Source organism: Betta splendens, chromosome 9 (genome assembly GCF_900634795.4).
Source record: "Betta splendens chromosome 9, fBetSpl5.4, whole genome shotgun sequence".
Classification (NCBI taxonomy): Eukaryota; Metazoa; Chordata; class Actinopteri; order Anabantiformes; family Osphronemidae; genus Betta; species Betta splendens.
In genome coordinates, this window is record NC_040889.2 from 24,652,310 (window position 1) to 24,674,332 (window position 22,023).

The 22,023-nt window shown below is 46.3% G+C and overlaps 4 protein-coding genes across 5 annotated transcripts in view; 2 read left to right on the forward strand and 2 right to left on the reverse strand.

The window, feature by feature from the left end:
- The window catches only part of loxhd1b (lipoxygenase homology PLAT domains 1b), a 15,174-nt gene extending 13,790 nt beyond the window's left edge, over nucleotides 1-1,384 (forward strand). Inside the window, 1 exon segment of the mRNA XM_055511448.1 lies at nucleotides 83-1,384. Coding sequence (XP_055367423.1) covers nucleotides 83-563 — 481 coding nt within the window. The 3' untranslated portion in view covers nucleotides 564-1,384.
- Nucleotides 1,002-12,241, reverse strand: ark2cb (arkadia (RNF111) C-terminal like ring finger ubiquitin ligase 2Cb). 2 transcript variants are annotated; one of them, XM_029160862.3, is made up of 9 exons: nucleotides 11,952-12,236; nucleotides 8,213-11,081; nucleotides 7,764-8,088; nucleotides 7,534-7,662; nucleotides 7,176-7,305; nucleotides 6,935-7,039; nucleotides 6,485-6,580; nucleotides 5,914-6,017; nucleotides 1,002-4,659 (listed from the first exon to the last, which is right to left on the reverse strand). In XM_029160862.3, exons 2-9 carry the CDS (start codon nucleotides 8,235-8,237, stop codon nucleotides 4,542-4,544), a joined length of 1,032 nt encoding a protein of 343 aa, XP_029016695.1. In that variant the 5' UTR covers nucleotides 8,238-11,081; nucleotides 11,952-12,236; the 3' UTR covers nucleotides 1,002-4,541. The 2 variants fall into 2 exon arrangements, with proteins under 2 accessions (XP_029016695.1, XP_029016694.1); XM_029160861.3 differs by lacking the exon at nucleotides 8,213-11,081 and having other exon boundaries at nucleotides 11,952-12,241.
- On the forward strand, nucleotides 11,314-16,950 carry LOC114861529 (ATP synthase subunit alpha, mitochondrial-like). Its single transcript, XM_029160860.3, has 12 exons — nucleotides 11,314-11,447; nucleotides 13,086-13,276; nucleotides 13,757-13,832; nucleotides 14,160-14,329; nucleotides 14,466-14,639; nucleotides 14,763-14,929; nucleotides 15,024-15,324; nucleotides 15,453-15,677; nucleotides 15,762-15,869; nucleotides 15,965-16,109; nucleotides 16,189-16,339; nucleotides 16,431-16,950. The coding sequence occupies exons 2-12, from the start codon at nucleotides 13,217-13,219 to the stop codon at nucleotides 16,507-16,509; spliced, it is 1,656 nt and encodes a 551-aa protein (XP_029016693.1). The 5' UTR covers nucleotides 11,314-11,447; nucleotides 13,086-13,216; the 3' UTR covers nucleotides 16,510-16,950.
- A 1,109-nt stretch (nucleotides 16,951-18,059) lies between these two features.
- On the reverse strand, nucleotides 18,060-21,980 carry LOC114861531 (phospholipid phosphatase 1-like). The gene is made up of 6 exons (XM_029160864.3): nucleotides 21,500-21,980; nucleotides 20,392-20,543; nucleotides 20,040-20,320; nucleotides 19,912-19,969; nucleotides 19,507-19,683; nucleotides 18,060-19,430 (listed from the first exon to the last, which is right to left on the reverse strand). Exons 1-6 carry the CDS (start codon nucleotides 21,555-21,557, stop codon nucleotides 19,305-19,307), a joined length of 852 nt encoding a protein of 283 aa, XP_029016697.1. The 5' UTR covers nucleotides 21,558-21,980; the 3' UTR covers nucleotides 18,060-19,304.
- Between the last annotated feature and the right edge of the window lie 43 nt (nucleotides 21,981-22,023).

Here is a 22,023-nt window from a genome sequence, read left to right on the forward strand (position 1 = left end):
GTAAGAGTCGCTCATGCTCATTTACAGCGTTCGATGGTATAGAAAACACTAAGCTGATAGTGCTGCTGTGTCTCCTCTCCAGGTATTTCTTCCACTGTGACGCGCAGATCCCCTTAGCAGCCAAAAAAGACCAGTTCCTGACGTTCGAGTGCTATAAGTCCATCGAGAGCTTCGCAAGCAAAGTCCGCAACCTGGTTCCTGTGAAGTACGAAATCATAGTCATCACGGGGGACTTCAAGTCCGCCGGCACGGACGCCAACGTCTTCACCACCCTCTACGGTGTGAACGGTGACTCGGGCAAGCGGCACCTGCGCCACAAGTTCCGCAACCTCTTCGAGAGGGGCCGAACGGACCGCTTCGTCCTGGAGATGCTGGACCTCGGGGAGCTGCTGCGGCTCAAAGTGGAGCACGACAACAGCGGCTCCAACGTGGGCTGGTTTTTGGAGTGCGTGGAGGTGACCAACACGGCCAACTCGGTCACAACCATCTTCAAGTGCGGCAAGTGGCTGGACCACCGCAAGGCCGACGGGCAGATTCAGCGCGTGCTCTACCCCAGTTATTAGGACGAGAGAGGAGGGGTGGGGATGTCTCTTAGCAACAGTTTAAAGATGCTGTTCAAGCACTAGACAAGCTTTGTGGACATTATGTCAGCATTCAAACAACAACAGCAGTGTTGTTAAATTTGTGCCATGTATTTAGGGTCAGAACAAGCCATGATAAAACGTCTTTCTATTCAAATTGAAAGACTTGATTACAGATTTTTTGGGGAGTTTTTTCTTAATTTATGAGTGGTTTGTTTTGTATTGTTTAAACCTCAGGCCTCTACGTGACAGCGATGTGAGGTTTTAAGCAGTGTGTTATAATAATGAGTTGAACCTCACCCCAGTATCACAGCACATTTCACATCATTAGATCTGTGCCAGTATATGTGGTTGGAAATGTTGACTAATGTACCAATGCTGATCTAGCGATGCAGGAAAAAAACAAACTTAGAGTTCTAGTTGTCAGCATTTTAGGCAGTTTATTGAAAAACACATACAAAAAGATCATATACAAGACAATAAATAAAAAAGAGACAGAACAGTTTGGGTTAAGCTATGCAACTTTTTGCATCATCATTAGTAATAAATACAGTACAAAATCCACCCAGAGTGAATCTAAAGATTTTCCACAATATTCACTGATCATGTTATTCTTCATTATGATTTAGCTATTGCTTTCATATTATTGATACATACTTCTACTTTTCTATAAAATACTCAAGATCATAAAACATTGCGCGGTTACAGCAAAACAGCAGTGTGTTGTACAAAGATGGCCACTTCCCTTTTTCACTGGCAGGTTAATAATCAACATTTTTTCAGCAGCAAAGAAACATCTGAAATATTCAAGAAGGTACAGCATCATATTAAACACATCTACAGAGCTACTCCCACATACACATAGGAAAACCTGAGAAGGACATGCATTAAAAAGCTTGTGCTTTAACTTCTACTGTTCATTCCGGTTCATCAGCTTGAGTTAATACTATGGCTACTGTCCAGTTCGCTCTGGAGTAATGGGGTACACTGTGGAGGGCATAGGGTAAGGCCAGTGAGAGCACGAAATGAAAGAGTATTAATAGTAAGACTAGCCTGCTTCAGTCCAATCAGATACATGTTATAGTCATTTGCAGGATTAGTATAGTGTTAATAAGAAATGCACACCGAAAACGCAATTAGCTTATTATACCCAGGTGTAACACACGCTATCTATATTGTATAACCACAGTACACCAGAAAATTTGCTCAATAAGATGAATGGCTCAAGTTAGCATGTTAGATACTTCCCAACATCCCACACAAAGCAACTGCCAGCAATACACAGAGACAAATAATACAGTTTGAGTGGGTCCTAAAACAATAAGCACTAGGCTGCGATCGAGATATGATGAGTGTCATGAATACAGTCAAGAACGGAATCAAAGCAAAAAAAGCGCAACATCTGAAAATCAAGTGCGAATGAATGCGGCAAAGCGAAGCAGTATCGTACATCAAACGTGAGATCAATGCGGCGCCGCACTAAGACAAAAGAGGAACGTGCCCCCGTCGCCTGCTGCACAGCAAAGCAGGGGCGATGAAAGAAAGCAAATCAGGAGATGAAATGAATGGAATGTAATCCAGATCAACAGCACCATGCTGGCTAGAAAACGTGTTGGGAGACACCACCAGTCAGTTTCTCAACGAGATTCTTTTTTTTTCCTCCTTTGAAAAAGAAAACACAGACTGCATGCAAAAGCATCCCCACCGACCAATGCATAATGAGGTATTCTTTTTTTTATATTTTGTGTTATTTTAAATAAATATATTGATTAAATTGCAAAGTTATGAGATAGAGACATTAAATATTCCACCACGATAGCTAGCTAGCTACAGTTAGTAATAAATAATGATTGTTAAATACTTAAGGCATCTTTAATCACAGCATTCTATGTGAACTAGCAAAACCTCCATTTTCATCCATCTGTAGTTTTTTGGATGGAGGTTTCATACATAAAGAAAAAAAAATGCAACACAAACAGTCAAGTTATCCTCCATTAATACACAAGGAAGCATGAAAATACTCGGAACTGATAAGAAACACAAAATCTAGGACAAGAAGAACCCACGCCACCAAACCGAAAATCAGGCAACTCCATATTATAGTGCATTTACAAAACACAAGCTACATTGTAACAACAATAAATATGTTTTTGCAGCATTGCAGCGTTTTCTTCACTATGGTTAAAATGGACAAGGACTCGGCATATTAGTACCATGTCCAGATTGGCATGTGAGCAAAAAACGAACAAAAAGAAAAACACAAGTAAGAAAAGAAAAACAAATGGAAGAAAAAGACAATCGAAATAAAATTAATGTTAAGAAGAATTGTTTGGTATTTTTCAAATGGATGGCTTTTTCTCCCTTTCACCCTCCTTCAAGTGAACTACGCCAACATGGTTCATGCATGATAAAGAGAAAACGGCTTCTATCACTGAATGTATCACAGTTCTAGCAATACCATACACTACTACCATGGGGAGAGGGGGGAGGGGACGCTCGTACACATTCTAGCACAGATCACAGGCAAACTATTTGTTGGTATTTTCCCTGTAACACCAGACACAGTCTTTTTAATCAAACAGTGGGAGCAACTCAGATTGAAATGAAACGGAGCCGATACACAACGGAGGCGATTCACTGTATATATAAATCACATGTGCTTGTTCGATAGGCAATAAGGTTCTGGTAATAGGTAATGTCAGAATGTCTTCACTCTGATGGCAAGACTCCACAAGCCCATGCCGGCCCCTCATGATCGTCACCATGAGCGAGTTGCCGTTAGACACGGATCCGCCGGCAGCTCTTTGAATCCCAATCGCGACAAGTCGGGAGAGAGAGACGCTACATTTGTCTCAGATCGGTGTCTAAGGGCAACTTTGGTCTCCTCGGGATGAGTGGGTGGGGGAGGGGGGGGGTGCATTCTTGTCCTCCTCTATGAATGAGCGGCATCATCAGAGTCATAGTATACGGTTCACATGCACAGACACAGTCCCTGCTTCTACTGCTCCACAATGTTAACGACACAGCCCAAGCCTGCCATACAGCAGCATGCACATCTGGAGCCTCTGCTCTGGGTTAAAGAGGCCCGACTACGACACTACACAGATCACTGGAAGCCATGCCGGCAATTAGCGGGTTCAGCATCAACTCTGATGGCGTCTACTAACTGTAAATCCAAAACCAGGTTACACAAGGAAGAGGGATGTTTTTTTGGCCTTTTATTTTTTTTTACACGACTAGCTCTTCCCTCTCGCTGCCTACGATTAAACACACTGAATATTCTGACTGGTAGAGCTGTATTCGCCGTCTCTGCAGGTTTATTTTTCACAAACACGTTTTTCAAAAGGCTTTTTGCTTTGCTACACAACACTGTTACTCTGTAAATACTTAGTCAGTACTATACTCCATTACACCACAAGCGTTCAGCTACAAGAGTTCACACCAAACAACCTCATGCTAATCATTTGATAATGTTCTGTACAGATGTGCTGAGGGCTTGGGCAGAGTGCAGCTTAAAGGATTTTTCACAGGCCTATGGGGAAAGGGTTTAGATATAGTGGCAGAGAAATGACCTTAATACACCGCACTGAGCTGGGGAGGTTGGTAGTCAGAGTCCGCTCTCCTCAGTGGCTGCATGGAGACATGTACGTAAGGTACACAATCTGACAGAATCGTGTAAAACCTCAGCACATCTGTCCACATGTGTCTACTCCTACCGTTCACGTCCAGCATAAGTGCACACGCCCAACGTCCAGTCCACCCGTCTGTGCGTCAACCCCCATCCCTCAGTGTTGTAGGTGAGTGTGCTTTGTTGACCCCCCCCCCCTCACCGCAGCTGACTCAGAAGGTGCAGAGGGGAAGAAGGGGTGTTTGGCAGAGCTCCGCCCCCCCACCCCCAGAGGGGAGGCGATGGAGACTTAACAAGACCAGATCCGAAGCTGCGGGAGTCGTCATGAGCCATCAACTGTCGGGGGTCAGCTGGGTTTCAATGTCCACTCTGCAGATGGGGCATTTCCTGCTGGTAGCCAACCACTGGTCCACACATGCCTGATGGAAGAGGTGCATGCAGGGTAATCTCCTGGAAGCACAAAACAGTGGCGGTCAGGAGAGGCTTCTTGGACAGTGGGAAGTGACAATAATGTGATAATATCGACTGGACCACAGAAGAGACTGACCGCTGTGGTTACTGTGTTTGCTTCCACCAAGTTGAGACTCCTTAAAACTCCCATATACTTGTAATTTATGGGTCCTGTCACTTCCAGAGTCCTGGCGCTGCCAAGAATAGATCCAGTTGTCTGACTGTGGTTCTTATAACGTCAGAATGTGTGTCGAATGACACCTTGTGATTTCACTTATTCTGTGGTTAAACTGCACCTGCTGCTAGAAGTGAGCATTTCTATTAATAACATTAGTTGGATTTTGGACACAAACCCTTGGTTTCAGGGGAAGAAAAAATTTACTGCTCACTATTATAACAGGCTGCGTAAACCTTCAGGTGTGTATATACATCACAGTTTTAGATGGATTTGACTGAACCAGAACCACCTGACCCAGGAGAAGCCTTTGTTTTCTGGCCACCCCTTCTTTCTTAGCGAGTAAAATAACTTGCTCAGTCACTTTGCCAGTGGCACAGATCACAGCGCTGGACACACATCATAAGATTTTGTGAAATGCTAATGTTGCCTTGGGGGCAGTAGTTTTCAAGGAGAGGCAGCGGAAGAAATCCTGTGATCGGATTTTCAGTCCAGATGCTTTGAACTCATGTGGCAAAAGCGAGTTAGGGTTTAAAAAAAACCTGCTTAGACTGTGACTGTGCATCCGTCCTGAAAAAGGGTGAACAAACGAGAAATGACCCTGCTGGACTGAGGAAGGAAAGCCCACAGCCGTGGGTACAGATGTTGTGCCCAGCGCACATCTGCACTGTAGATGCTACATATTGTCACAAATGGAGTCTTGAAGCAAATGCAAACCTCAACGGATAAGAAACATGAAAGAGGATGTAGCAACAAGCAGCCAAAGGAAATTTAATGGCATTTCACTAAAACCCATAACTGTCAAGCTCAGGGTGACACAGAACGTCTGGGAACAACAGATTTCTGTCCAAACCTTCATGGAAATCCTTCAAACAGCCGTCAGAGCATTTCACTTAAAGCCAAAAATAAAAGGGACCACGGCCTCTGTCAGCAGGACGTTCGTCTGGGGACCGCGTACGACCGGACAAAATGTCTGGGCAATTATTTGAGCAGTTGTTGAAACAGTAGTGTGGCCCAAAGCGGAGGACCAGGAGACAGTCCACAGAGACAGGCACGGCTCTCCATTATTGTGCGAGTACCTGACATCCTCTCCGTCCTCCAGCATCGACAGACAGATGGTGCACTTCTCATCAGTGTCCAGCTCCTCGTCATCCAGACACATCTTCAGGTCCTGTGGTATTCTCTGCATCGGGGAGAAGGCAAACAACCTTTAATTAGCGAGCGTCGACGGCTCCTCTGAGTCAGCCAGGACAAAAATGAAAAGGCTCACATAACCATGCGTCACAGACAAAAACCCACCAGGAACGGAACAGGCTCAATTACCTCCTCACACTCGCGGCACACTAAATGATTTGACTTTTTTTTCCCAGACTATTCGGGTCATATTCAGCGTAGACGGTGTTTTAAAATTCACTCCACGTTGGCATCTGCTGGATGAGTCATCGCTCGCCTTGAGCTGTGCTCACTGCAGACCCGTGTCACTAAATCCGCCGGCGGAAATGAGTTTGACCTTTGAACCCGTCCCGCTTTCATCTCCTCGACCCTTCCTCATTCCCGTCTTTTGCATCCAACTCCACTTATTTCCTGCCCAGTGTCTCTGTACCCGACCACATCAAATGGGTTCATCGCTCGTGAACTCAACCGTTTTACCTTTTTGTATTTGTGGGGGAAGGTGAATCTCTCTATGGTGGTTTGAACTGCTCCGCGGTTTACGCTGCCAAGTCTGTCCTCCAGCTGCAGGAGCTCCTGCAAAGGCAAAACATATGGATTTGTCTTTCTATTTAAAAATAGGAGAGAAGAAATGTTATGCGTGATAAAATATTCAAATGCAGAAGACAGAGTGTGGCATGTTTTGATAAGATATATATCAAGTCTGGTGCTTCGAGCGGAGAAGAACTGCATCTTGTTCAAATGAAAACAAATGTCTGGAGATTAAGAGCAGCTGGATGATTCGAAGCATCTGGAGCCCAGAGTAATTGGAAATAAGGGAATCAGTTACACACTGAAGCCTGTCCAGAGCATTGGTCACAGAGAATACAATGATAAATGAGTGTGGACGGGTGTGTCTGCGCAGCACAGGGAGGAAGCGCTTGCACCGACCTCGTAGCTCTCTCGAACGGCGGACGCGTGGCGGGAGGGGTTGAGACTCTGCAGAGCCAGCAAGTGCAGCTGGGGATACGGGTAGTTTCTGATCTCGTGGACGACCTGGGGGATGACAGATAAAAGAGGCGGTAGTTGGTGAGAGGAGAAAACAGGTCAACCCTGGTTGCCGGGTATCGAGATCAGTCTCAGGGACCCGGAGGGAACGGCCCGGAGGTCCGGGAGTTCACCGCGTGCTCACCACTTGCGTTGAGGCGTTGTTTCTAGGGAAGTGGTGCATCCTAGGAGAGGTCAAGTAGTGCTGATAGTGCTGCGGCAGCGGATGGATGTGATACTGGTGGGGAGGCAGCCCAGCATCCACACTTAGATCCCTGAAAGCAACAAGCAACCAGTCAACACGAGGCATCAAACCAGTCTCTCCTTCTTAGAGAGGCATGAAAGGATGATGACACAGCTCAGCGAGTTTAGTAGCTGAGCCAGCTGAAGGTGGATGGAATAAAATGGAGGAATCTGTAAACAGCTAAAATAAATTAATAAACAGGAAGAAGGTTGAAACGGTAATAACAGAGGTTACAGAAGATGTTTCTAACAGTGCTCACCAGTCTGTGCCCTCGGCCAGGTAGCGAGGTTGCTGCACCACCGGCTGAGGGGGGACGTGAAGGGGGGGAGCAAACTCGTAGCCAGGCCGCAGTCTGTGGGGCTGGTGGGGGACTCTCTCTGGGGTGCGTCTGCCAAGACAAACCAAGCGTTTGAAAACATCCCGGGAAAGATACGGCAAAAACGAAGCGGTCTGCGGCCTGTGGCCGTCTCTGCAGACCCTGCTGGCTACCTGGAGGGCGGCAGGATGTGTCGGTGCTGGGCCTCGAGGATCTGCTGCTGGAGGAGGTATTGCTGGTGTAATGCCTGAGGTAGGAAGGGGGGGGCGGGGATGTCCTGGAACTGTGGGGCGGGCATGGGGTTGAGGGGCGGGTGGAGTGGGGGGCCATGCTGGTGGCTGGGGGGGGCCAGGTGGGGGTTAATGCCTGACTGCGGCTGCCCTGGGTGGGGCATGGGGAAGTCCATGGGCAGCGGGGCCTGAGGACCTAACTGGAAGTGCCGGCAAGAGGTAGCATGGCTGTGCTGCTGCTGTTGCTGTTGCCGGTTGAAATGGGATCCTGTGGAGAATAAGGAGAAGCCGTCAGGCGCCTGATGCTGGACGTGAGCTGGAATTAATAGTGGGTGAAATGTGTGACTGCGTGTGTGCATGATAAAGCATGTTAATGAAGCCCTACCTCTTACCTAGGGTGAAAAATACCATGAACATGACCCTTTACTGATGTGCACCCAAATGTGAGCTTTCATTTCGTTTATTGCATTTCCGACCTCTGGATCGACTCCCGGTCTTCTGATTCACAGACAAGGCAACTGGACCAGAACAGATGAACTTCAACGCAGCTTAGTCGTTGTAAATTCTGCACATGACAGCGGCTCAGGGCACGCAGAGATAAACCATCATTACATGGCTGTCTGGTAAATGGAGAATAAACTGTTCAGTCTCTACCTGTGCAACCTTACAGAACAACTGTTTCAATCCCATAACTGACACCAGGTCATAAATTCACATTATTGTGTATCTGTGCAACCGACTCCTTTTGTGTGAGTTACACACAGTGAGCTCGACTTGTTCTTCTCCAGTCAGAGGAAATAGCTGGGATGCTTTTTTTTAACTCTCTCCAACCACAGCTATTTGGCAACTGCATGGAACAGACTGCTGTTAAGACTCAACAGGGAGATAAAGTTTTGCTGTGAAGCAATACGCTTTGACTTCTGTGCGCAGGCTTGAAAACGGCCAGTGGGCCTGTAGTTTACAAGATTGGTATGAAAAGTGTTCATTCTTTATCCATTTTTGCACATTTTGCAGCTCTGCAATTTTCCTCATTACCGCCCAATCAGCCACAATGACGAACCAAACTTTTCTACCAATTCTGGTTTGGAAACATCACTGGCCACTTCTTAAGGGACGCCTGATCATCTTAAAAGCAGAATTAATGGCAGAGTTAATGTATGTCATTGTACAAAACTGTAGAGGTTAGCAAGAAAAAACAGACAAAGAGCTCAGCTCTGTTTAAAATATTACGTGGCCATGCACAGATCAGGGCATAAACTATTTGTAAAGCTTTGAGGACCTTGTCCAAGACAATGAACTATTTAAGATCATTATGGGAAGAAATTTATAAATAAACGTGCAACACACAAATATGCAAAAAGGGAATGAATACTTTTTGTAGCAACTGTGTATTGTGCTGTCTTGTCCATGTAGCAAATACTGAAGCAGTTAGATCTACATGTAATAGACTAAAAATGTGCAGCTTTTATAAAAGACTTAAAAAATCCAGTACAGTTGCAAGTTCAGTCTGCGCAGACAGTGTAAAAGACATGAAATCTGGTGTGATCAGTGGGGTCGTTCTGAGAAATCATGGGAAAATAGGCAACGTCTACATTGCATTTACTACGAGCGCGCTTGAGAAACGCAGCATGATTTGAAACGCAGCCAGAGAAAAAAAGCAGCTGAATGACCTTCCAGCAATAATTTCAGGCTGACGGGTTGTGGGTGTTACCAGGCAGACAAGAGGTGACCTTGCTGCCGTGGGTCAAAGGCTCAAGTCTAGACCAGCAAGCAGCACACTGCGTTTCCAAGCGCCTCAGTGAAAACGATCATCATGAATGACAGCAGATAGACTCATTCAGGCTCGGTGATGGAGGAAGCGTGGAAATTGTCTATCTTTGTCACAGCGGGAGAGGAGGTGGGTGGGGGGTGGTTGGAGGGGAGGGGGGGCAGGTAGGGACAAGGGAGAGGGAGGACAATAAATGGAAATCAGCAAGAAGCACACTGAAGGTTAGGAAAAACACTATATTCTTTATTGAAAGATATTAGTAAATGTGGAATTTGTGTTTCCTTTCTTGTTTGTTGTAATAATAGTATAAATCCATGCAACAAAAATAAACAACATAGACTAAAGGCAAGGCCCACCATGCTCCATATAGGGTTAAAAAGAACAAAAGCGGCATCCAATGAGCAGACGTGTTGGCTACAGCACATGATTCCAGTACAGCAGGGTACATCTTTACTACAGAAAGATTACATTGGATCTTTTTTACTAGTCAATGTAGAAAAACAAAAACAAAAATTATGAATCATAAATGTGACCATGCATTGAAAGTACTATTACCAGAACAAAAGGTAAAGAGAGACCACAACCAAACAATAAAGACGTTATTACTAATAGAGGATCTCTTTAGCAGTGCAGGAAAATAGGCATCCCTGTGAAATGGATAGCATTTTGGCCTTATGTTAGTGGGGAAATTGGGAAGTGATGAACCACCAGTGAGCGTGTTTTGCTTGCTTTGACGTTTAGTTTGACTTGCCCTTTTACAGGGCAAACGCCCCTGACAATTCAGTGTGATTCAAAGCTTGAAATTTGCAAAGGGAACAAAAGGATTACACAAAAATGGAGACAGTTATGGCAGGTTGTTGTGTGCAGGTGCAGTGTACCTTCGCTTCTAGTGACCACATTAGAGCGTCTGCTAAATAGTTCCATTTATCCATGAGAAGGGCGCATGCATATGAGTCCAATCCGCATGCTCCGAGTCAATTGGCGACAACTTTAATCATGTACATTGCACCTTGTGTGAAGAGAAGGAAGATGAGCCGAATTCTGGTGTTCAAAATGCAGTGCGGTATTTGAGATCATGCAAAATGTATCCACTTTACAGGAATTTACAGCATGTTGTCTATCAAGACTGGATGGGAGGTACACAATGACATTCAACTGATATCTAAGAAGGAGCTAAAATGTTCACTCATTGCTACAGCAATCTGACAGAAAAAATGACAAAAGGGTGCTTTGCTCTAGGTGTTAGCTACTGTTTTAGTCTGCTTAACATGAAGAGTCTATGGCTGAATACATCTTAGAAAGGGGGGGTGCTTTTTAATACCAATGTCGTCTTCTGATGGAAAGAGGAAATGAAGAAGGGATTCACAATACAGCTAAATGCAGAGAACAGGCAGAGGCCACGCCACACCACACAGCAGCAGATGATCATTAGCTACACAATGGGGGGGACGACAAAGATCTGATAAATGCAGAATGTAGAGCCAGCCTCCATACTATGAAACAGGGAAATAAGAACAGAAATAAAAGCACAATGAAATCACTGATGCCACTGTTATAAAATTAATGATACACTGGAGCTTTATTATTGTTCGAGTGTGACCGCATACGCGGGTCTCGTTGCAGTTCGGCAGCATCAAACAAACAGCTGCCGAAATGCCAATTAGCAAATAAAGGGGCGATGGATGCGTTGATGGCTCCACACTCGCAAGCAGACGCGCGCGTGCCGATGAACGGGGCGCCTAAGCGGTTGAAATCGCGTCGGAGAAAACGGGGAGCGCAGGCAAAAGCGAATGATCTTCAAATGACATCATCCAGGCACAGATAAGCTGACTGGCTGGAGAGGCTACGTCTATTTTGCGGTATTTTTTCTACAGTGCAAATACGGTGCAAAGCGCCACGAGCGGAATAAAACACCGTGAAAGTATTCGATTGTGAGTCGCGCGGGGGGGAAATTAATCGCATTACAATCGAGCGTCTGTGCAGGAATGTGTTTATGGCAGGCGCTATTTGGACTGCACGCCTCGTCCATGTGGAATCCTTTGTGGCAAATATTTCCGTTCCAAGACATAGCCGGATCCAACGAGCCAGTTAGCTTATGCTCAGAGGCGGTGTCTGTGCATGAATTATGCGCATTTACACACGGGACATTGCATTATTCGATAGTTTACGTCAGCCGACAATTAATCCCAATTAAATTAGCGCCGCGTTGCGAGTAGTTAGGCGGCTAATTTTGACGTTCGTTCAAGCTAGCTAACGCGAGCTAACCCAGCGGCTAAGCTCCAGCTAGCTAGCCAACAGCTGCAGTGAATATTAAGATAAACAGGGCACATGTTTTTGGATCGATGTGAATATTAATACCGTACCTCTGTTTCTTACTGAGCCGAATACGGGAAGAACCAGATATCCGACATGCACTAACACCATCCTGGGATCCTTATCTTATGATTCCGCTGGGTTGTGTGTAGAGACGGCGCAGTAACAGCCCATGCGGACCTACATTCAGGCGGCTGGTTGTTGCAGGCTGGTTAGCACCACGGGCAGACCGAGCGGAGCGGAGCGACTGTCTGACTGACGCGGCTGTCGTTTGTAAAAGCGAACGTGTCCTTCCGTGACCGCACCGACAGGGGGCGACGTTGCTGCAGCAAGTGGCCAGAGTAGGAGTCTAGCGCGGTCCGGTGTACGGTGATACTGTAATAACAGTGATACCCCTTTATAGCACTGCCACGCAGATTAGTTGTAAATCATATTAGTTCAGCTTGATTTGCTTTACACGGGTTAGTTAATGTTGTGTGGTTTATAAGCAAAGATTATGGTCACAATAACACGTGAACGTGATCACAAAGGACATAAAATTCAATGTCAAATTATGAAGTCCAATTATCAAACAGCATCAATAATGATGTGATTAATAATGTTACTGTTGATGTTGTCATTCAGGATTCACTGATAGTGTTTTATGAAAAGTCTAGTTGACTATAGAACACACGAACAAGCAACTGCATGAATATGATAGAGCCTGCCATGATTCAGGGCCAAAATGAAAAGGCATAATGGTATCAAATCCAAATTCCTCTCATTCAGCATTTCTGAAAATAAATCATTGTCACTGTAGAATCCTTAAATTACATTAACAATGGCGTCATTAATCATGTCATCCAGGAGTTTCAAAAACGATGGAAAAAAGATTTCCGTCATTAAAATGCATGAAACTGTGATAAGTTCAGAAATTAAAAAAACTCAGCAGGCAGGAGAAGTCCCACATTCTGGCTCCACACGAAGAGAAAATGTAGGAGTGCTTTCATGGAATAGAAAATAATAGTCTGCACATAGCAATGCAATTATAATAGAAACCCCAGAGGGTGTGTAAATTATATTTACACACGTAGCCATAGAAATGTATTATCATAAGAACAAAATAATAATCTTTTGCCTACAGTTCATTGTTCATACATATTATACTCGTACATGTCTGAGTTGTATCGTGTTCTTGCCAGTAGGTGGCAGAGTTGAGCGTGGAAACAGGAAACGTTGCACCAGTCGCCATAAAAAGAAGAAGAGTTCATTCAGCCATTACGTCCACTCACAGGCAGGTCGTCGCCGCTAGTGGAGGACAGGTCAACCCGAGACAATGCTATCCGTGAGAGTTGCAGCAGCTTTGGCCAGAGCCCTGCCCAGAAGGGCTGGTTTTGTAAGTATTTTTGTTAAAATAATTATATCCTATATATATTTTGCGGTGAATGTATTTAATCTTGTGTGGGCCTTCCTGCCGTGAAGGGTAACGTAATGTTAACGACGCAGGCCGCTGGCTAACGTGTGTCTGCGGCTTTTAACGGTTATGAATTTGCCCTGAAGGTTTATGCTCATTAGAAATCTCGACCGTGATAAATTAGAAGTCATTGTCCGCTTGCCCTTGCGAAAGTACAGCCTTCGTTCTGCAGCAAGTGGAACCAACGTTAGCTAGGTACGAAGCTAATGCTAGCTACGAACGAGCGGCGTATTCAGCCACGCTGTGAAGGTCAGGAGTTCTGACAGCGCATGTCCTCTCAGCGACACAGCCTGACGCCAGCTTGGATGTTCGTGATGCACATTTTACAGCGTTCTCTGTTAAGTTTCTAGTAAGTTTTGGTTTTTTCCGACAGCTTTTATAAAACCGTCTCTCTGATTTCAGGTGTCCAAGGCTGTGCCGGCTGCCTGTGTTGGGGTCAACCACCTCCACACACACAGACCATGGCTGCAGAAGACAGGTACGACCAAAACAACACAAGCGCTATATTTTAGTGACAACACACAGGCGATGGATCATGGTCACACTAAGGTTCTCTCTGTTGAACTGATAATGTCAATTCATTAAGTCAATTTATTCCTTGAAATTAAGACTTTGATAGACTAGGTCATTTATTTGTCCACAAACCTTTCTGTGGGAACAAATTAGCTTTCATTGTGGAGATGAAGGTCCTGCTTTAAGTGAACTGTGTGGATTATTCTGATGTGGATATAGGTGTATATAGACAGTTTAAATGTTTTAAGTTAATTGTCTCGAATGAGCTTCTAAAATTTGTGTGCTATCACAGGAACAGCAGAGGTGTCTTCAATCCTGGAGGAGAAGATCTTGGGAGCTGACACCTCCGCGGACCTGGAGGAGACCGGCCGTGTCCTGTCCATTGGTGATGGTATTGCCAGAGTGTACGGGCTGAGGAATGTCCAGGCAGAAGAGATGGTGGAATTCTCTTCTGGACTGAAAGTAGGTTTTCTAGGTAGTGTTAGAAGTAGGAAAAAACATTAGTTTCCAAAAAAAGTTAAACTTTCCATTTTAAGTCTTTTTTTGTTTTTTCTTTTATAAAGTGCCCTAAAATATCAATTTGTACATTTTCTTCAAGGGCATGTCTTTGAATTTGGAGCCAGACAACGTTGGTGTTGTAGTGTTCGGTAACGACAAACTGATCAAGGAGGGTGACATTGTGAAGAGAACTGGAGCCATTGTGGATGTTCCTGTTGGTGAGGAGCTGCTTGGTCGTGTAGTGGATGCTCTGGGAAATGCCATTGATGGAAAGGTAAATTAAACATGATTTTGAAATGGTACTTAAACTGGGCAACCAATTGCTTTTACCCATTACCACTTCTTGATTACAGCATCTTAATAAGAAGTCATCCTATGAATGCACATTGTTTTTCAGGGCCCTTTGGGCTCCAAGACTCGTAGGCGTGTGGGCCTGAAGGCCCCTGGTATCATTCCCCGTATCTCTGTGAGGGAGCCAATGCAAACTGGGATCAAGGCTGTGGACAGCCTGGTGCCCATTGGCAGAGGACAGCGTGAGCTGATCATTGGTGACAGGCAGACTGGGTAAATACTAAGATTTGTATTTTATTATTTGTTTTTCAAGTTTCTATTTATACAAAATTATTAAATTTCAAACTAATTTTCTTCTTTCTTCTAGCAAAACTGCCATTGCCATCGACACGATCATTAATCAAAAGCGATTCAACGATGGAACTGACGAGAAGAAGAAGCTGTACTGTATCTATGTTGCCATTGGACAGAAGAGGTCCACTGTGGCTCAGCTGGTGAAGAGGTTGACCGACGCTGATGCCATGAAGTACACCATCGTGGTCTCTGCCACTGCTTCTGATGCTGCCCCCTTGCAGTACCTGGCTCCATACTCTGGTTGCTCCATGGGAGAGTATTTCAGAGACAATGGCAAACATGCCTTGATCATCTATGATGATCTGTCCAAACAGGTGAAGGGAAACATGTCACATAGTAATTTTTGTTTTTTAAATCCACTTTCTGTTCTTTCTAGTTTTTTAAATGCAGTTAACTAAATCTGGAGAATATTTTCACTCAATGTTAACTCCTCCTTTCTCAGGCCGTTGCCTACCGTCAGATGTCACTGCTGCTGCGTCGTCCTCCTGGTCGTGAGGCCTACCCTGGTGATGTGTTCTACCTTCACTCCCGTCTGCTGGAGAGAGCTGCCAAGATGAACGACAACTTTGGTGGCGGCTCCCTCACTGCTCTCCCTGTTATTGAGACTCAGGCTGGTGATGTGTCTGCTTACATCCCAACCAACGTCATCTCCATCACAGACGGACAGGTTTGTTTTAAAGTTGGTGCTGTTTGCTGCCACTGCTCTACTTCAATAGGGCTCTATTAAATCGGCTTTATCTGTTCACTGCAGATCTTCTTGGAGACTGAGCTGTTCTACAAGGGTATCCGCCCCGCTATCAATGTGGGTCTGTCTGTGTCCAGAGTAGGTTCTGCTGCCCAGACCAGGGCCATGAAGCAGGTAACATCTGGTTCAGAAAATTAGCATTTCACGAGGAGTAGACCTTCAATCAAACAGTCTGACACAGTGCTTTTTTCTTCTCTCTGCTTTTATAGGTGGCTGGTACCATGAAACTGGAGCTGGCTCAGTACCGTGAGGTGGCCGCTTTTGCCCAGTTTGGTTCTGACTTGGATGCTGCTACCCAGCAGCTCCTTAACAGGGGTGTTAGGCTCACTGAGCTGCTCAAGCAGGGACAGTACTGTAAGTGGCTATCTATAGCATTGTATCGAGTATGCTACAAAATAAAGGATTTTTCATTTCTAATGCTTGTGTCTACCAGCTCCTATGGCCATTGAGGAGCAGGTTGCAGTCATCTATGCTGGTGTCAGAGGTCATCTGGACAAGATGGAGCCCAGCAAGATCACAAAGTTTGAGAAGGCTTTCCTGCAGCACATCCTCAGCCAGCACCAGGACCTGCTTACCGCAATCAAGTAAGACTATAGTTCTTGCCACGACAGCAACAACCTGTCAGGGTTTCTAGTTAACAAATTTTATTCTGACTGACTTGTTTGTTCATTTCAGGGCTGATGGCAAGATCTCAGAGGCATCCGATGCCAAACTGAAACAGATTGTACTGAACTTCCTGTCCAGTTTTGAGTAATGGATAGCACTTCTTGTTCTTCAGTGAGCTACCTGTCTGTGTCCCCATTATGCTTGTGTGAACACACTGAAGGCCAAAACCTCCATGTACAGATTTCTGAAAATAAAACATTTTACAACCCTACTGTGCTGTAAAAGTCTTGAAATTGCTCTTCACTACAGTATGTTTAGGTTGGTGCCCACTGCAGATTTCAGCTCTGGCAGTCATGTCTGTAGTTAACATGCAAACACTAAACAATGTATTGTGCTGTAATGACTTGTAGAAGCAGTACATTTCAAAAAGGGGCAAATTAATTAGTTTGGGTTGATAATGACAAGTGTGTTTTGTTACCAACCGCTTCCAGAGGCTGTAATAATTCTAAAAGCAGCTTGTCAACTGATATGAATGGGTTGAATTGTTTATTACTGTGGTAATAAATTAAGTGATGCCATCACAACTTAATCTTTTTGTCTTGTCTCCTTTCATGTTCTAGACTAATCTTTTGTAGTTCTTGCTGATATCTGATCTGTCAGATATACAAACATATTTTTTGTGTTTTTTTTTTCATAAAAGCTAACTTTTCAATCTTTAACCAATTGAACTGTGCATAAAAGAACCTCTTAACATTTGTCACAGCGTTTTCAGCCTTGGTGTGTTTCCTGTCCAGCAGGTGGCCACAAAGCTTCTCAGGTCAAACAGGGTAAGGCTTCAGTTGCTCTGTGGTAGGTCCTTGTAAACATTTATAATAAGAACCTATGATGCTCTTCAGTTTATTTTGGCGATGTTTTCAAATTTGTTTAATAGAACAGCTTTAATGTTTTTGCTGATAGTCAATTATTTTTGTTTGTGACAGCAGAAGTTTGTGCCTCTGGGACTGTTGTCTTCTTTCTGTTTGCTTGCAAACCGCTGTGTAACTCTCGGCTAATCGGAATCTCACTTTTCTGTTTGGCTCACATGCCCTTCTTTAGTTTCTTTATGGATTTTTGAGCTGAGCCCTTCGTACCATGTTCTTGAAATCTGGATGAAAGCAAAACGAAGGGCCAAACGGCCGCTGTGTGTTCAGTTAAACCTCATTTTCACACGGCTTATATCATTTTCCTTCCTCTTCTTTGAGGTCAAGTTTTCTTGCTTGTTGGTTTCATGCTACGGAAGCAGAATTGACTTCTAACATTTCACTTTCACATATTCATGAACACACACAAGCTCACTTCCCTGCTTTATTTGTTGTGTTTGTTAATTTTCCAGCAGTCTGACAGAGGAATTCTGCTGATGGTGGTGTCTGGGAGAGCAGGACGGCAGACCGCCTCTCTGTGAGCATCAATACAAGGTCTCGTGGGAGGAAAATTCAATTTATGAAATGAGATAATTGCACCAGTGTCGTTCTTTAAGAGCTGTGGCCCAGTGCATGCTGAGTCTCTTGTTTCTCCAGCTGCATCACTGCCTGGCAAGATAAAGTCAGACATGTGATGGAGTGAATGGAGCTGCTTTCAGTGAGGACTATTGTGGAAGTCAGCGTGACAACAAGAGAGAGCTGTGTCAAGCAACAAACAACGCGAGCGAGGCACAAGTGGTGATTTTAGACTTCGTGTATTGTCTGTTGAATTTTCACAAGAAAAAGAATAGGAATGATGATACTGTATATTTTCATGAGAAACAGCAGAAAATCCATGATATCTAGTCCCATAATGGTAAAGTCCCTCCTAATTTTCAGCTACTCATTTCTGTAATGACAGGTTTCATATATTAGTGGTAAATGCATAGTTTTTCCCCAATGACTTTTCCATCCGCATATAATATGATTAAACTGAGCACTTAGCTGTAGATTCAGAAGGCGTGTTGCAAAATGAGCAGATAGAGTGACCTGAGTTAGGCAACACCTACGTTCTGCACTTGCTCAACAGGGTCAACAGAGAGACAACAGCAGGTTTTTACATTACACAGTTATGGCATGAGAATCCAAGCGCAGAAAGGGACTGAGCCTGGGAACAGCAGAGCTTTATCCAAGACAACAGAGCGCAACCGAAGACGAGCTGACCTCTGACCCCAGAGCTGTGGTGAACTGCTTATCAAAGCGCTGCGTGTGCTTAAACGCAGCGTTCCTGATAACAAACAGGTCCAGAGGCGTCAGGAGGGGCTTCAATGGCCCCCGCGTCTGCGTAGACACAGAGCGAACGCTTTTCTTTCAGAGCTCATGCGTCCTTCACGCCCTCCGGCACTAAACCCCCCCCCCGTTGTTCTGAAACGCAGCCATGCAGCATTCACATGCAACACCAGTCCTTTTTAACAGTAATAATTCCCCCTCACGACATTTTGATTCATTGTATTTAAGCCGGTAGCAGCGCACAGGCTGCAGCGAGGTCAGCACAACGTACAGTCTGTGAGCTGACTCTGGATCTGGTGTGGAGCGACAGCCCAGGTTTTCTGCTTCACAGGTGCCAGGCTCTCTACCAGGCTGCCTGCAGCGCGCACACAGGAGCCCATTCTATTCAGGCGGAGAAGGAATTTCATTCATTCACGGCGGCAGCATCTGACCAACGTACGCTACTAGCCACAGTGCGACAAGCGTAAAAAACGAGAAAGAAAAGCAGACAGGAGAAGGTTTCAAAGGCTGCTGGGTCGTCTCTGTCATTCCATGATTAACGGCGTTGGGATGAAGACAAAACAAGGCAGCAACTCTTCGCCTTCGTCGCTCAGTAAAGTGCGCGTACTCGCTGCCTGCGGTGCATTCCTGCAGGTTACAGTTCACACCACAGGCAGCGGCTCAAGCCTGCAGGCGAGTGGCGCTTCCTGACGCGGACCCGCCCCCGGCGCCGGGTTCAGTCCGTGGTGCCGTAGTGGTTGGCGTTGGAGGGGTTTTCCTGTAAACTGGTGGGCGACGCCTCCTCCTGCTGGGACACCACTGGGTCCACTGGCTGCGTGAACCAGTTGGACACGCAGGAAACCTGCAAAGAAAGAAGGAAGGCGCCATTTAAACAGAGGCGGGTTCAGCATCTTTATTGGGTGCGTTCAGGGACTCACGGTGAAAACGGCCACGGCGGCTCCCTGCAGCAGGCCGGCGAGCACGTCGCTCCAGTGGTGCTTGTAGTCGGACACGCGGGACAGGCCCACGTACACGGCGGTGGCGATCAGGAAGAACTGGATGGTGGGCCGGAGCAGCCTGGACCACCGCGCCCTCAGCCGGGCCTGGATGTAGAGCTGCGGCGGGAGAGAGGGAGCAAATAGTAGGGAACGGGAAAAGCTGCGGGCTCAACGAGACAAAGTTTACAGCATCCACGCCAGTGTTGACACACAACAGCTGCCGGCGGCCAGCGAGGTTCTGTTAAAGCAAATTGACTCGTGAAGCCGTGAATATGCAGTCAACCAGAAGTAGTGTGTTAAAAAAAACCTGCTCATATTTAGGTTTACTGTAAAACAGGTACTTACTACAAGGAAGAGCATGCAGTACATGGAGAAGGAGGAGTGACCAGAGTAGAAGGACAGTCTGCCAATGAGAGGAGCTTATTATTATTTCATTATCATCACACAGACCTGAGTGGAGTGTCGCCTCCTACCTGGCCTCGTCCACCAGGAACTTGTCTCCGTTGCAGGTGAAGTTCTCCACGTACCCCCCGGCTTTGCAGTTGACGCGCTCCCAGGCCGGCCGGCACACGGCCAGGAAGTGCGGCCGCAGGCGCCCGATGGAGTACTTGGCTATGTCCGTGAGGGACTGGCTGGCGGCGGCGCCGAACGCGTAGCTGCCCACGGCCTTGTACACGCACGCCGCGTACCTGGTCCCCAGCGACTGGTGCTTGACGCGGCACAGGTAAACGGACAGGAACTCGCCGCAGGCGATCTGCAGCACAAGACACGGGTCAGCGGCGCGGCGCGGCGGCGGCCGGTTTCCGCGGCGACACTGGGGTTTACCACGATGAGCGTGAAGGGGATCATGACCCCCCCCAGCAGCTGGTAGGAGATGGTGTCCTCCTTGAGGGGGTAGCGGATGGACTCGTCGTCGCAGAAGAAGCCCCGCTTGAACGGGCTGTGCCGCGGCGTGAGGATGAAGAACGGGAGTCCCACTGAGAGAGGGAGGGAGGGAGGGAGGGAGGAGGGGGAGGTTCACTCATTCAGCTACGCAACGCGTCCTTAATAATGTTGAACGCGCGTTCTCCTCATATCTCTCTCATCCGTACACGCCCCTTCAAGTGGGATCGCTGAGACCTTCGTGCCTCTGGGCGCAATGAGTCACGGAGCCGTTGTTTGGCCCCGCTGGTTCCGACCCAGCCCAGGACAGAGTGAAAAGACTGATTGTGAAAGCTGCTGATGGTGTAGTATGCAAATATTACGGCTGTAAATAATTTATTATACAATGAGACTGAGGAAAGGAGGAAATGGGGAGCAAGAGAAAGTAAGATCTCCCAGTGTCTCTGGTGTCATCAGCTCAGAGAACAGAGATGGGAGCGTGACTCATAATTAGACCTTGGGCTGGAAATTGAGCAGACATGTTATTTTCCAGTGCGGTTTACGCTGAGCACGAGACAAAGCAGAGTGACTCAGTGCAGATTAACCACAGCAGAGGATTTCTGGGGCTCAGAGTCTAAAGCAGTCTGTCTTTATCCAACATGGCAGCTATCAAACTGACCCTCTGACTGTCCCGTCCAGGCCAAAGGTCACTTTTACAGCTTTCAAACAGTCCTGCCGCACTTTTTTTTTTTTTGCGCCATGATTTACTCTCTGCGCTAAAAATACAGGTTTGCATGGAAAAAACACACACACAGGGTGGGACTTTGTTGCTCCTTTTCCACCTTCCTGCCCGGTTGCTCTAACCTCAAGCCTTCGTGATGTTTATGCAAATAGATGAGGAAAGGATTTGCCTAAAAAACGAGATGTTGTGTGTTCTCTCGAAAACTATTGCATAAGTATGTTAATTTGCTGCCGTTTGACCACAGAAAGTTCGCTTTAACGAGCTGCGACGCGCGATAAACGCACCAGACGGATCAAAAGGTCCCTCGGGGGAAGGGAGAGGTTTACATACCGAGGGTGAGACAGGTAATGTCCAGCAGGATGAGGGGGACTCCCGAGGACTCGAACATGGTGCGTCTTCCTTTTCCTCCTCCGGTCTCAGTCTGAGTAAAAAAGAGTCGCTCCGGGCCGCGCCGGCCGCTTTTAGGCGAGACGAGACGCAGCCTTTCTGGCGCACATGTCTCGCTATTCCAGCACAAAATTAGAAACACACCAGTGTCATTGTCCAAGCAGCAACTCCGAGGACCGAGCCGGGAGCTACGGGGATTAAACCACGCTCTAGTCCGAAGAAAACACTCAACTACGGGCTGAATCTAGTCTAACACCACCACACACGTCAAGGGCCGCTCACCCGTTCCACTGCGCACAAACCATCATAGCACAGCGGGATTTCTTCAGCTCATAATAATAAAGAGCTCAGCTGAGATCGGACACGGGCGCTCCTCTCCCCGTGTCATCGGCGCTGCCTTCACGGACAGTGAGCACATTTGTAGTGTTCGCTGCTGGAAGCCTGCCTTCTTCCCCCCTCCTGCGCAA

Coding starts and splice junctions, on each gene's coding strand:
- ark2cb (XM_029160861.3), bottom strand. CDS start 12,012: ATGGTGTTAGTGCATGTCGGATATCTGGTTCTTCCCGTATTCGGCTCA. Junction 7,663..7,763: donor CACATCCTGCCGCCCTCCAG/GTAGCCAGCAGG, acceptor TTGTCTTGGCAG/ACGCACCCCAGAGAGAGTCC. Junction 6,581..6,934: donor CCGTTCGAGAGAGCTACGAG/GTCGGTGCAAGC, acceptor TTGCCTTTGCAG/GAGCTCCTGCAGCTGGAGGA.
- LOC114861529 (XM_029160860.3), top strand. CDS start 13,217: ATGCTATCCGTGAGAGTTGCAGCAGCTTTGGCCAGAGCCCTGCCCAGA. Junction 13,277..13,756: donor TGCCCAGAAGGGCTGGTTTT/GTAAGTATTTTT, acceptor CTCTGATTTCAG/GTGTCCAAGGCTGTGCCGGC. Junction 13,833..14,159: donor ACCATGGCTGCAGAAGACAG/GTACGACCAAAA, acceptor GTGCTATCACAG/GAACAGCAGAGGTGTCTTCA.
- LOC114861531 (XM_029160864.3), bottom strand. CDS start 21,557: ATGTTCGAGTCCTCGGGAGTCCCCCTCATCCTGCTGGACATTACCTGT. Junction 19,684..19,911: donor ACTGCATGCTCTTCCTTGTA/GTAAGTACCTGT, acceptor CTCCCGCCGCAG/CTCTACATCCAGGCCCGGCT. Junction 19,431..19,506: donor CCGCCGTGGCCGTTTTCACC/GTGAGTCCCTGA, acceptor CTTTCTTTGCAG/GTTTCCTGCGTGTCCAACTG.